At 27.5% G+C, this 14,606-nt stretch overlaps 1 protein-coding gene across 1 annotated transcript; it reads right to left on the reverse strand.

Annotated features, from left to right (window-relative positions):
* Positions 1 to 10,507: 10,507 nt before the first annotated feature.
* On the reverse strand, positions 10,508 to 13,308 carry LOC127112538 (cation/H(+) antiporter 15). The gene is made up of 3 exons (XM_051046360.1): positions 13,117 to 13,308; positions 11,846 to 12,859; positions 10,508 to 11,755 (listed from the first exon to the last, which is right to left on the reverse strand). Exons 1-3 carry the CDS (start codon positions 13,306 to 13,308, stop codon positions 10,508 to 10,510), a joined length of 2,454 nt encoding a protein of 817 aa, XP_050902317.1.
* Positions 13,309 to 14,606: the final 1,298 nt, after the last annotated feature.

Below are 14,606 nucleotides of genomic sequence, written 5' to 3' on the forward strand. Positions count from 1 at the left end.
TAAGATCGCTTTATTTATAAAAATAATAATTTATTGAGAAATTTTAATATAACATACCCAAAAAATAAGCATATTAATATTTTAACTATAGAAATATGCAACTTTTATCTCAAGCACCTTTAAAGTTGAGCACATAACTGATTAAATTAATATGTAACTATTTTAAACACATATAAGGCTTAGTCAACAAAACCTTCAGTCAGCTTCTATAGTCACATATATATAAAGCCCTTGGTCGAACTGAGTCTGAATCTTACACTTTCTAGATGCTGCAAATGTTCATAAAATCCAGAGGTATATAACAAATTCAGAATTTCAATAAGAAAGTCAAGAAATAATACTTAGAATATATGCCACAAGATTTGGTACTATAACACACAGTAAAGGTTTCAGAATGCAATAAGGGTGTCTTTTGTTTTGTAAACATCACATTGTGTAATAACAATACACTCTGATGATCTAGTAAAGTAAAAAACACAGTATTCTCTGATGATACAACTCATGTTTGATGACGGCCAGGGTCGACCCAATTATATCGGAGGCCCCGTTTTAATTACAAAAATGGGCCCATTTTTTTAAAACATAATTATAATAATTAAAAAAAATATATTAAAAATACATTTATATATAAATTAAAAATAAATTTAATTATATTTATTTTGAGTTTTGATCAATCTTGATTTTTCTATGTATTGAGTTTTTATCGTAATATTTTTTTCGATTATTGAGTTTTTTTAATAACATTTTATTCATTTTTATTGATATTTATTAAAAAAAATTGAAATTTTCAAAAATTTGGGCCCTCTAATATTTATGGCCCTGTGCTGCAGCACATGCACATGGGCGACCCTGATGTCGGCTTACAACAAACTATCCATTGTTATACTTATTAGTGAATGAATGAAGAAGACATCACATCACCATGAAATAATGATAATAAAAATATTCATTTATTATTATCACAATTGCATTTAATTTTTAATACGTTACTGTCATAAGAAAAGTCATAAACACACTGTTTTATATAAATAACAATCTGTTAATTTTTTTTAATACCTCACCATAACAACTATCAGATTCACTATATATTCATATTACCATACAATCAGCAATTGAAAATTTAATCTTAGATCTTAACATTCATAAAAATGATTTTGTTAGATGAGAAGGTATTAACTCTTTATCCCAAATATTGTATTTGTTCTTAACAAAATATACTTTTATATTCTAAATATTAAATATTATTATTTTTTCTTTAAAAAATAATTGATTTCAATATTTTATTGCTATATATTTTTTCCTTCAGAGATGCAATGATAAACAAATATTTTATACCACTAATTGATACAAGAAGAAAACTTATATACCATGAAAAGTATAGAAATAGTTCGGGAAAATGAAACATACAAAAGAGTCAAAGACTTAAAAACATCATGGTTTTTACAAATGACTACTGTTAACAAGTATTCAATACTCAAAATCCACAATTTCACACCATTATTTTGAATTTGTTGTCATAGAAATAATTTCAAAAAGAGTTGGAGACAACAATGTTCTCTCTGGTAGTGTTATACACAAGTTACCCTACAATAATATAAATTATATTATACAACTACGTTTATGTTTCTTTTTAGACATAAATGGAGTGCTTCATGCCCTTGGACATGAAGAAAATGTTTACTTACAAGAAAAACCTACAAAATTCCCAGACTTAAATTGAGGCTACAAGAGTAAGATTTCAACTACACATATTTTCCTATTCATATATTCATATATAAATTAAGTATACTAAATTAAAATTAATCTTATATTCTAAACATAATTGTTAAGGTCACATTGTGTAAAACTTTGAAAATTTGATGACAAGTCAACCAGAAAGAAGCGCCATTGTTGCAATCACCTCTACAACAGTGAATATGTTTAGAGGTAACTATATATTTAAACGTTATAGATATTTTATTCACTCAAAATATTACCATTTTCATAAATAAATCTAAATTTTTATTCCACAGATGAATACTTCATCAACTCAACTTTTATTGTCATAATGGCAATGACACTAGAGTCAGATACACAAGTACACTATAAATTTTATTTAAACAACTCTTTTGAAAATACAATTCTAAAGTTATTTTACTTCCAAATTTTTCTAAACTTCTAAACATGAGAGGTTTTCTTCATAGTTTTATCAACTATAAATGAAATTGATGATACGTTTGGATGGCATTATATTGAATGTGCAAACAGTATGAAGAAGTTTAACAAAAAGCCCATAAATTGAAATTTACTTTGTGTGAAACACCTTCTAAGTATCCAAAACAAGGTTAGACATTTGCAATCATAAACCATTTTATCAAAATTATTATTAGTAATATAATATAAAAAAAGCATGTAATCACAAGTTCAAAATAATGCTGAAAATGTCCGATGAAACCGCTAAAGCGACTTTGACATTTTTGATCAAGAGACCCAAAAGCTACTAAATACAACAGCTCAAATGCTCTTGCAACAACAACCTAACATGTTTACACCATCAATTCTACATAACCTCTGTCATTGTACTCTTATTTTTGAAATAAAATTATCTATAAAAAACTTAAAAGAAGGATTGCAAATTTACACAATATCACGAACTTTTGTACCAACCGCTATTTTACAAGAATCAATTCTGAAAATACATTTTAACATGTAATTAAATTTGTACTACAATCATACAAATATACTACTAATTTTATGAATACACACAATATACTTATCACATATAGGAGTCCATATCACCACAATGATTTAAAATAAAGAAGATCACCAAGAAGAATAAGAAGAAGAGGAACAACAACAACAACAACTTAGTGTTGAGCGAAGGCTAATCATAACATCATCAGATGATGAAACATATATCAAAGGGAATTCTAAAAATAATAATAGCAACAATGATCTTCATATATTATCCTGTGACGACGAGTCACTTCTCATACACAAATTAAAGAGTCGAAAATCTATTAAAGCAAAACAAAGAAACAACAAAATCTCATCCAAGAAAAAAAATAACAAAAACCATAAAAATTGATTCCAATTTTGAAGATTCCTTTTATGTTTTAAAATTTAATTTCATGTTTCGCCTTCATTTCCATTATTTATAAATGTATTAGTTTTCAATTAAAATTAGACTATTTTCTTTTGTTATGATAATCTTATTATCTATATTATAGAGTTTTTATAATAAATAATATCTACCATAAATAAAGTATTATTTTATTTCAACAACTTCTATTTACTACCCGCACGGTCTTCTAAACCACCGGTGCATCACGCGGGTCCTATTCTAGTAACTATTATTTCATATACATCATGGTACAAAGTTATTTGGACTACAAGACCAAATCAGATTATTGAGCAAGATTTGATAAGTACTAGTCAGCAAATTGGAATTCATTTATCAACAAATTTTTTTCTTCCATTTGAACTAATTTCAATAATTATTTTAGTTTCTTTGATATGTGCAATTGTCGTAGCTCTCGAGTAAGAAATCTTTATAGAACTAATAATAGAAATCAAGATTTTGTCTGAAGCTAATAATCAATGGAAAGAACCCTAATCTTACTATAGTCTTAAACTTTGAGGAATTTTTGATTCAGTACCTTGAAACAAAAAACCAGAAAAAAAAAAGAAAAACTATTTTGTAGTACTTGATCTCGTCACTAATCGTCACTTATTTTTAACTATATAAGAATATGTGGAGCTCCACATGTCTGGAAGCACATGAGAATGTTCTTTTTCTGATATTATTACCAATATTAGATATTAGGTTAGCCATAGCATTACTATACCCTCCATATTCATCCAACGATAAACCTAATCTGAATTACAGAACTATGACACAATCAAACCCAAATGAACAAAATGTTGAATTGAATCGTATCACTCTCTACTGGGGTTTATTACTCATTTTTGTACTTTCTTTTTTATTCTCAATTTATTTCTTCAATTAATTCATCAATTAATATAAGAAATGAGAAATATATATATATATATATATATATACATACTAGGAATTCTCTTATCCTATTCGGAAGGATATCATTTCATAATTATATATATGATTGTTTAGGTCTCTAGTATGAATAACTACTTGATCAAATATGGAGGAAAGTAGGATAAATGGCCAATACTACTGGAAGAATTCCTCTTTGGATAGTAGGTACTATAACCGCTATTATTGTGATTGGTTTAACTGGTATTTTCTTTTAAGGTTCATATTCCGGATTGGGATCATCCCTCTAATAATGAGATGAATTTCTTTTTCAAAATGAAAGCATAAGAACTCTACAGTGATCCACTCTTTCTTTGATGAATTCGAGTGGGTCCCGTTGAGTTTTTAATAATCAGAATATTTTTGAAAGTGAGTCAATACATAACTTTATTCTATGTTTCAAAAAATTCCATTTCCTTTTTTAGGATGTGAATGAAAATATAATCTTAATAGAAATATATTTCTAATATAGACTCATGATTCAATTCTTTTTTTTTAAAGTTAATTAAGAAACTTGTATTTGGTGAATTCAATTCCCACTCTTTTTTATTTGGTCATTCCTTCACTACGTATCTATTTTGACATAAACAATAAAGAATCACTCTAGGAAAAGATAAATTATCCCTCCTAGAATTCTGTTTTCCCCTTTTCTATTTCTATTTTACTTAATATATTGTACCTAAATGTTAATAGCACATAATAAAATGTTACGCAAACAAAATATTTTACTTTTATAAATAATTTAATAAAGATGGATATTAACATTATTATAAACATTTATATCATTTAAGAAAAACTCATGAAATAATGACAATAAATATAATAGACTATTTTTTAAATCATTAAAGAAAACGGATGAATTAATGGACCTGAGTTACACATTTTGGTGAATATAATAATAAAACTTTATAATGGTCTAAGATTTATTATCACTCACAACTTATACCATTTAAAACGGATTGATATGGTTGTTTACTTACATATTAAGTAATTGACTAATTTAATTTTATCATAATTAAGAATTAATATTCATTTATTATTATTACAAGCATGTTTTACATGTTTAATAATTAATTTTATTATAATTAACCGTTCATTGGATTCCAATTGCATTATAATTTGCAATTTATAATCAATATACATGGTTTACTTATATATTCTTATTATTACTATTACTATTATTATTAATATTCATATCAACTTTTTTAAATATAACATGGGAAACAATCAATATAAAAAAATCATTTTGTACAAAATTTTATTCATATTTATAAATAATTATATTTATTCTTTTTATAATCAAATCTTGTGCCTTCAGCAACTACTCCTGCAACTCTCTGAGCATAACATTCCTCTCAGCAGTCAACTTGTTGACTTCATCTACTACCGAAAATGGAGTATCCCCTCTTACTAACATTGGTGGGGTTCTTCCATATAAGACTTCAAAAGGAGTGGCATTCAAGGATGCATGGTAATTGGTATTGTACTAAACTGCCCAAGCCAACCATTTTGGCCACTATTTTGGTTTAAGCTCAGTCGCACATCTCAAATAAGTCTCTAAACACCTATTGCCACCTCAATTTTCCCATCTGACTGAGGACGGTAAGCACTATTGTACTTCAATCCATTACCTGCCTGTTTAAACAATTAAGACCAGAAATTACTTTAAAAAAACCTTATCTCTATCAGAGACTATGGAGATAGGGAAACCATGTAGCCTGACCACTTATTTTATGAATAAGTCAGTAATGTTCTTAGCAGTATAAGGATGGCTCATATGAAGGAAATGAGCATATTTTGTCAATCTATCCACCACTATCATCACAATATCCACTCCATACACCTTAGGCAACCCTCACACATGAAGTCCATAGAAATGTTACTCCATGTCTGTGTTGGTATACGCAAATGTTGTAGCAATCCTCCATGGCTCAAGGTTTGATACTTATTCCTTTGACACACTTCACAAGCCTGCACATACTCTTATATCCTCTTTCTCATACCCTCCCAATACACCACACTAGAATTTTTTTTGTAAGTCCTTAGGTATCCTGAGTTCCCTTCCACAACAGTATCATGGAACTCATGTAAGATCCAAGCAAATCTGGGTGATTGCTTTGGAACCACTATTCTGCCTTCATGATACAACCTACCACCTTTGAGCTGAAAACCAGTTTGGCTACTAGGATCTGCTAGCAGGACCTGCACTATAGCCTTTAATTTTTCATCACCTTGTACTTCTTCCTCCCATCCTTATCTCTCCTAGGGAATTGAGACTTAAATCATGCATACTGACAAGGGAACATTCCCTGATTCTCTCTCTTCTGCCACCTCTCCCATGTGCTGCTAACATAATTAATTTTGAGTGGGAGTGGAATTATTCCCCAACTCTCTCTTCCTATGTGTCCTCCTATACACCTTGCTATATCTATCACATTGAAATTGATCCTTCTAGCAAGCTAGATCACTAAAAGAGATCACTGAAATTGATAGTACAGATTCTACGAGCTAACCAAGTATTATTGGACAACAATTTAAACTACTTAGGTTTTTCAATGCAAAAAAAAAATTGAAGTATATAAAAAAAAATCTTGGTCATATCAATAAGGTCATGATATTTCTATTTCTTTGTCTTTTTTTATTACATATAATGGATCTGTCTAAACCGCTGCATGATTTCCTTATAGTCTTTGTGGGATCAGGTCTTATATTAGAAAGTTTAGGAGTAGTATTACATACCAACCCCATTTTTTCTGCTTTTTGTTGGGACTGGTTCTGGTTTATATATTTTAGCAAACTCGCATGTTGTAGCTGTGCCATAGCTACTTATTTACGTGGGAGCTACTAACATTTTAATCATATTTGCTGTGATGTTCATGAATAGTTCTGAATATTAACAAGATTTAAATCTTTGGACCGTAGGGGATGGAATGACTTTGATCGTTTGTATAAGTATTTTAGTTTCACTAATCTATTTATATATATTAAATCTAATGCTTCAAATAATTTTGCGACAGTTAACACTGAAGTCCTAAAAAATAGTCCACATCATCCTATTAGCTTATGTGTATACCTTCTACTAAACCACTAATCAAAACACCATTATCTTCCAACACCCATTCTTTGACTCTTTCTCTATCTATTTATATATATTAAATTTAATGCTTCAAATAATTTTGCAACACTTAACACTGACTTCCTAAAAAATAGTCCACATCATCCTATTAGCTTATGTGAATACCTTTTACTAAACCACTAATCAAAACACCATTATCTTTCAACACCCATTCTTTGACTCTTTTTCTACCCAAACCCCTTTTTCACTTTCCCTAATTCTCCAATACCACATTATAATGAATATTGAATCATAATTTATTAACTAAAATAAGAACTCGCTTTTAAGTATTTTTAAAGTCATTGACTCATTGTTTTTAGTTGGTATGATGAATCATAATTTATTTAATTTGTATTATAAATATTATAGGAAAATATAGTTTTATACATTTTTTGGTCAATATTATTTTTGTACAAATAATAAATATACTATTTTTACTTTACTCAATTTTAAAAAAATATACATATAAGATTTTTATCTCAAATATTAATAGCATTACAAAGGAGCATAACAAAAAATTACCAAAGTACAACATTTACTTATATATTAATATTATTATGAATATTCATATAATTTTTTTTAATATAACATAGGATACAATCAATATGAAAATAAATAAAAGCGGTCATTTTTATATATTATTTTATTCATGTTAATAGTTAATTATATTTATTATTTTTAATAATATAATTAATTTTATTTAAATTAGAAATAATAAACATAGATATAAAATTTTATATTATTATAAGAACTAAATTATAAATAGTAAACATATATATTATATTATATTCAACAAAAACTGAACATTTTATATTATTATGAGAATTAAATTTTACACCTTTACAATTAGAGGCATAGGAAATATGTACAATGTATTATATATATTAATCACTGTCTCTAACATTAATAGAATTACACGGTATAAAAAAGTTACTAAGATAAATATTCAATAAAAACAAATATTAGTCTCGAAATTATTCATAATTAATAGTTATTAAATTGATCTATCACAATTTAATTTAAATCAACAAAATTTAAATTTTAATCTATAATAAAAAAAGTTAATTTTAGTCTTTTAAAAAAATAAATTTTATTTGACACTAATAATAGAAGAAGGGAAACTATTTTAAAGACAAAACGTCATAAATCACTGTAAAAAGTTATTCAAAACATTAATGTCATAAAATTTAATGTCATCATTAAAAAAACTGAATGCTGATAGAATATTTATAAAAAATTATATGTAAAGTTGTTCCCAATTAAATGCAGTAATGAATATAAAAAATATTTAAATTTTTTATTATTACCATTACAACTAAAAATTGAAAAACTAATTGACGTCTATTACATTTTACTTTTGACTAATCATCTGTAATTTAATTTAATTTTTAATTTTTATTCACATCAAATTTACAACTATTTATTTCCTAATGACAATATAAAATTATAACATTCATATGTGAACTAAATTGAAATATTTATTAACAATAAAAATTTAATAAAAAATTTAATCAAATTATAATAAAACAATTTCTCTACATTTTCATTTAACCATTAATATTATTATTTATCAAAAAAGTATAAATAATGAATATAATGTCATTTTAAAAATTAAATAATGAATATCATAAATAACTAAAAAAAATATAATTCACGTTATTATTCTTAACTGAATGATGCATATGAATAATAAATATATTACTTTATTTCTAAATATTAACAAAATTAATACATATAAAATTTTATTTTAAATATTAATAGCACATAATAAAATGTTACACAAACAAAATATTTTATTTTTGTAAATAATTTAATAAAGATGGATATTAACATTATTATAAACATTTATATCATTTAAAAAAAACTCATGAAATAAGGACAATAAATATAAGAGACTATTTTTTAAATCATGAAAGAAAATTGATGAATTGATGGACCTGAGTTACACATTTTGGTGAATATAATAATAAAATTTTATAATGGTTTAAGATTTATTATCACTCACAACTCATACCGTTTAAAACGGATTGATATGGTTGTTTACTTACATATATTAAGTAATTGACTAATTTAATTTTATCATAATTAAGAGTTAATATTCATTTAATATTATGACAACCATATTTTACACGTTTAATAATTATTTTTATGATAATTAACGGTTCATTGGATTCCAATTACATTATAATTTGCAATTTATAATCAATATACATGGTTTACTTATATTATTATTATTATTAATATTATTATTTTATAAATATTCATATCAATTTTTTTTAAATATAACATAGGAAATAATCAATATAAAAAAGATCATTTTGTACAAAATTTTATTCATATTTACAAATAATTATATTTATTCTTTTTATAATCAAAATAATATTCTTCATATTGTTGGTAAATTACAAATAATAAACGTAGATATTAGATGACTATAATCAATATTTATTAAAAATAATGCATCACCATGTAGCATATATTATACTATATGAAGGCCATTAATTAAAGTATTAAAATAAAATTCATTTGAATCATAAAAAATTAATCTAGTCTATCAAAAAAAATGTTTATTTATGATACTAATAAATAAACTGAATCTTGATAAAATATTTACAATAAACTACAATTAATTTTTTTTCTTTTTTGGAGAACCACTAATATATTTAAAGTTGTTCACAAATTAAATTCAATAATGAAAATAATAAATATTTAATTTTTTTGTTATTACTCTAAATTTAAAATTACATATTAATAAAAATTTATATATATATATATATATATATATATATATATATATATATATATATATATATATATATATATATATATATATATATATATATATATATATATAATAAAATATCTAATTTAAGTAAAATATATAATTCACACTCTTGCACTATAAATTGTGAAAATTTTGAAAATGATTTTACAAGGGCAATGTCGTCTTTTCATACGTGATGGAGGGTGTCAGGTCTAAGTGAGGGAGTGTCGAATTAAATGCTTCAAAAAAATACAAGCTCTAATTTTAAAGCTTTAACTCTATGATTTTTCGAGCCAGACAGAGTGATCCTTATGAGCTAGTCATTTTAACAGCTCTAAATGTACGGCTCAAAACCATACTATTCTATTTTAATATATTATATTAAATGAATTATCATTTAAAAAATTAAAACATGTAATGCAGGTACTAGGAGACCATAACATGATTTAACTATTAAAAAAAATTGAAATATGGTATAACAAATAAATGGCTTTACCTGATGAACTATAACCACTTAATTTATAAAAAAATGAAAACAAATCATTCTAACTATACAAAATATTAATTAATCCAAAACTTTGTATCGTCGATCGATCTTTTACAAATTTTCAGTACCAGTTTTCACTTCATGACATTTTCTCATAACGCGTTTTCTTCCAACCAAATATTGTTGCACAATAAGCACAGAAGATTGCGTACCAAAGCTAGTTGAAGCCAATATGTCACCTATAACACCAAGTTCAGGATGGTCGCACCATTCCAACAACCTCGAAAAAATCACCGAGTTCTTACCGCTTCCTTGTCCAACAATGTACAAATCATATCCAGGTTTATCAATATCGTTAAGAAGCGTTGGAATCTCTTCGCCCGTATTCGAATGGACTTCCTTCTCTGAGTAAAGAATTGAATCGTTATTGTTCACTGCTTTGTGCCTAAAGGAAATTATACACTCTTCATCCAACTCTTTTTGCATCACATTGTCTATAACCGTCGACAACATTCCATGACGAGACTTGCTTTTTTCCATTTTTAGTTTTGTTTCTTCTGCAGCCTTACCTAACAGATTGATCCTCACAACATGTAATTGTGTTCCTGGATGCCCCGCCATTCTCCATGCAATAGACAAGGCTTCACGGTCGTCAGGTCCACCGATGAAAATCATTATAATGCGTAATTTTATTTCTAACAACGATCCTAAACCGCGATCCACAAAGATCCCTACCGAACAAGGTGCTTTTTGTAGAACATTTTTGTTTATCTCACAATGTTCATTGTGGATTATTTCTGGAGCATCTTCTATTGTTGAGTAGTCTTTGTGAAAGGGAAGGAGAATTAGGCTGGCGCGTTTCTCTTCGGCAACATTGTAAATGTCCTCATGGATAGTTGTGTAGGACGAGACAACACTTGATATGTCAAACCTAATCGCATTGTATTGTTCTACGAGTTTTTCAAATGCATTAGTTATGCTCTCAAACTCTAATTGTGATCCATAGTTGGTTGCTTCTGCGCCACCAATCGTGCTGTTTGAATTATCCATTTGTGAAACAAGAATAGCTGTGCCATGTCTAGTGAGTTGAACTAAGTGAGCTACTGATACATGTATAGGTGAAAGTCTAGTAGCATTTGTGGCTTCAATGACATGGATCATGTTATTGGCATGTTTAGCATTGTGGACACAAGCGACGATTCGAAGCTCCACATCGAACCTCAGTTTTTGCACGGTCCTTAATTGCGATTGCATGAATCGGAATTTTGGTTTGTATATTGCATTGATCAAGGGAGAAACCATTACAGTCATTACTATAATAGCAAGCATCATAACCATGAAAGTATATGGATCCAAAATCTGTAAAGAAAAAAGAAAAAAAAGTAAGTTGGTTAAAAGGCTGTTTGATTTAAATCATGCAATAATAGAAAAATGGTAGTTTAAAATTACCCTTTTGTCCCAAGCAATATTCAGTAGTATGACAGCCATGATACCCTTGGTGTTGAGAAGCAATCCAATGGCAACTCCATCTCGGGCAGGCATACCGAAGAAGAAAGTGACAATCACAGAGCTCAAAACTTTAGGTATGCATAACAAAAGCATAACCAAAAACATTAAACCCGCATTCTTTTGCTTCAAAAGGAAAGGCAAGTTGAGTCTAAAACCAAATCCAGCAAAGTAAACAGGACACAGAATCTCAGAAACAAAATCGGCCGACAATTCCAAAACCACATCAGCAAACTTTCCATGAGGCAAAATTAATCCAAACACAAAAGCTCCAACAATAGGATGTGTACCGAGAGAATCCGTAATGTACGAACAAATACACACTCCCGTCAACACGTCCAACAAGTGTGATTTTCGCCACGTGTTCATACTTGTTTTGTGTTCAATGATTGGAGTAAGGATAGGTCTCACCACAGCAAAGCAAAAAACTATGAACATCAAAGTAGAGATTACTGAGAGATAAGGCTTTCCACCTCTAGTCGAATAAGGAATCAACAAGGTAAACATAACCCAACCATATGCATCGGTTAACATAGCTGCTGTCAATGCATCTTTTCCAAGCTTTGTATATAAAAGTTTAAGATTAGCTAAGATTCTTGCAAGGACAGGGAAACCTGTTACAGAAAGTGCTAAACACCAGAATAAATATGCTTCGCCTTGATTTTCTTTTGGTGTTTGTGCGAAAACATCATTTTTATCTATAAGTTTTTGTTGTAGAGCTAGAAATCCAACACCAAATAACATTGGCGTCACAATGCCGGCAATTGCTATGCTTGTACCTTTCTTCCTTGATCTTAAGATGGTGTCTGAATTCATTTCTAAACCACTTAGGAACACATAGTACATTATTCCTAAGTTTGCAAAGGTTTCAACGGCTAGGATTCCATATTGACTATAAAACAAGGAAAATACCCATTCAAAATTTCCCAAGAGACTTGGACTCAGAGTAAAACCAGCCTGCATTATATAAAATTCAGGAATTATTATATTTTTTTATCTCTCATTTATGAAACGCAGTCTTAATGTATGAACTTTTATATGTTTTTATGGAAGTCTTAATGTATGAACTTTTATATGTTTTTATGGCAGTCTTAATGTATAAACTTTTATATGTTTTTATGTTGAAAATTCAATGTGACTAACTATCATGTGTATTGATGATTCAAATTTACTGGCAAAAGAAAGAAAGAAATATATGATGAATGAATACTTACCAACACCTGCGCAATAATGAGGGGCACATGAAGGGGCTTAAGGACGAAGTAGAAAAGCCGAGAAACCAAAATATCATAAGCAATTTGGAGACACAAAAGAGGAACATGTTTTATCATAATATCATCAGCCATCCAGATATTGTTTGAAGGACTAAATGATACATTATAACATGCATAATTTGCCATCTCCATCTTTTCTTTTACTGTTATTTCTTCTCTTGATTAGTTTCTTATGTTAATGTATTTTTTTTCTTCTCATTTAAATACTATGTTTTTTCTTTTACGTGAATAACATGCAAGTTATGATGAACAATGATGTATTAGAGCTGGCAAATGCAGTTTACATTGTTTGTTGCTACTATTTTACAGAATGCTCTATTTTTCATGATCTATGCTGACATTATGGTTGCTTTTTGATGATAGTTTTTTTGTGTAATAAACATTACGTATATCCGCTTCCGCCATACACTAAATTTAGACATTGAACCTCTATTAGTTACTTAAAACAAATTCAAATGGATGAAAACTAACTGATGACGATATCAGAATGTTCGTTACCGCTTTCCGAATGTCTTCTTTTATTTCTGAAAATATTAAATTTGTTTTTAAAATTGTTTAAAAAAACTAATGTGACATTAAGTCAGATAAATAAAAGTATAAAAAAAACTAATGAGACATTAAGTCAGATAAATAGAATTATAAAAGAGAAATGTATAAATACCAAATTAAAATTCTGAACTTAAAAAAAAAATTATTTTACATTATCTAAGATAAAATCATTATTCGGTCTATTTAATTATCAACCGTTCATAAAGAATAATAAGAATAAGATCGCTTTATTTATAAAAATAATAATTTATTGAGAAATTTTAATATAACATACCCAAAAAATAAGCATATTAATATTTTAACTATAGAAATATGCAACTTTTATCTCAAGCACCTTTAAAGTTGAGCACATAACTGATTAAATTAATATGTAACTATTTTAAACACATATAAGGCTTAGTCAACAAAACCTTCAGTCAGCTTCTATAGTCACATATATATAAAGCCCTTGGTCGAACTGAGTCTGAATCTTACACTTTCTAGATGCTGCAAATGTTCATAAAATCCAGAGGTATATAACAAATTCAGAATTTCAATAAGAAAGTCAAGAAATAATACTTAGAATATATGCCACAAGATTTGGTACTATAACACACAGTAAAGGTTTCAGAATGCAATAAGGGTGTCTTTTGTTTTGTAAACATCACATTGTGTAATAACAATACACTCTGATGATCTAGTAAAGTAAAAAACACAGTATTCTCTGATGATACAACTCATGTTTGATGACGGCCAGGGTCGACCCAATTATATCGGAGGCCCCGTTTTAATTACAAAAATGGGCCCATTTTTTTAAAACATAATTATAATAATTAAAAAAAATATATTAAAAATACATTTATATATAAATTAAAAATAAATTTAATTATATTTATTTTGAG

Source organism: Lathyrus oleraceus, unplaced genomic scaffold, assembly GCF_024323335.1.
Source record: "Lathyrus oleraceus cultivar Zhongwan6 unplaced genomic scaffold, CAAS_Psat_ZW6_1.0 chrUn0152, whole genome shotgun sequence".
Classification (NCBI taxonomy): Eukaryota; Viridiplantae; Streptophyta; class Magnoliopsida; order Fabales; family Fabaceae; genus Lathyrus; species Lathyrus oleraceus.

Excerpts from the sequence above, each read along its gene's own strand:
- LOC127112538 (XM_051046360.1), bottom strand. The coding sequence starts at position 13,308 with ATGGAGATGGCAAATTATGCATGTTATAATGTATCATTTAGTCCTTCA. Across the intron at positions 12,860-13,116 it reads TCATTATTGCGCAGGTGTTG|GCTGGTTTTACTCTGAGTCC; the intron begins GTAAGTATTCAT and ends TATATAATGCAG. Across the intron at positions 11,756-11,845 it reads ATATTGCTTGGGACAAAAGG|ATTTTGGATCCATATACTTT; the intron begins GTAATTTTAAAC and ends TTTTCTTTACAG.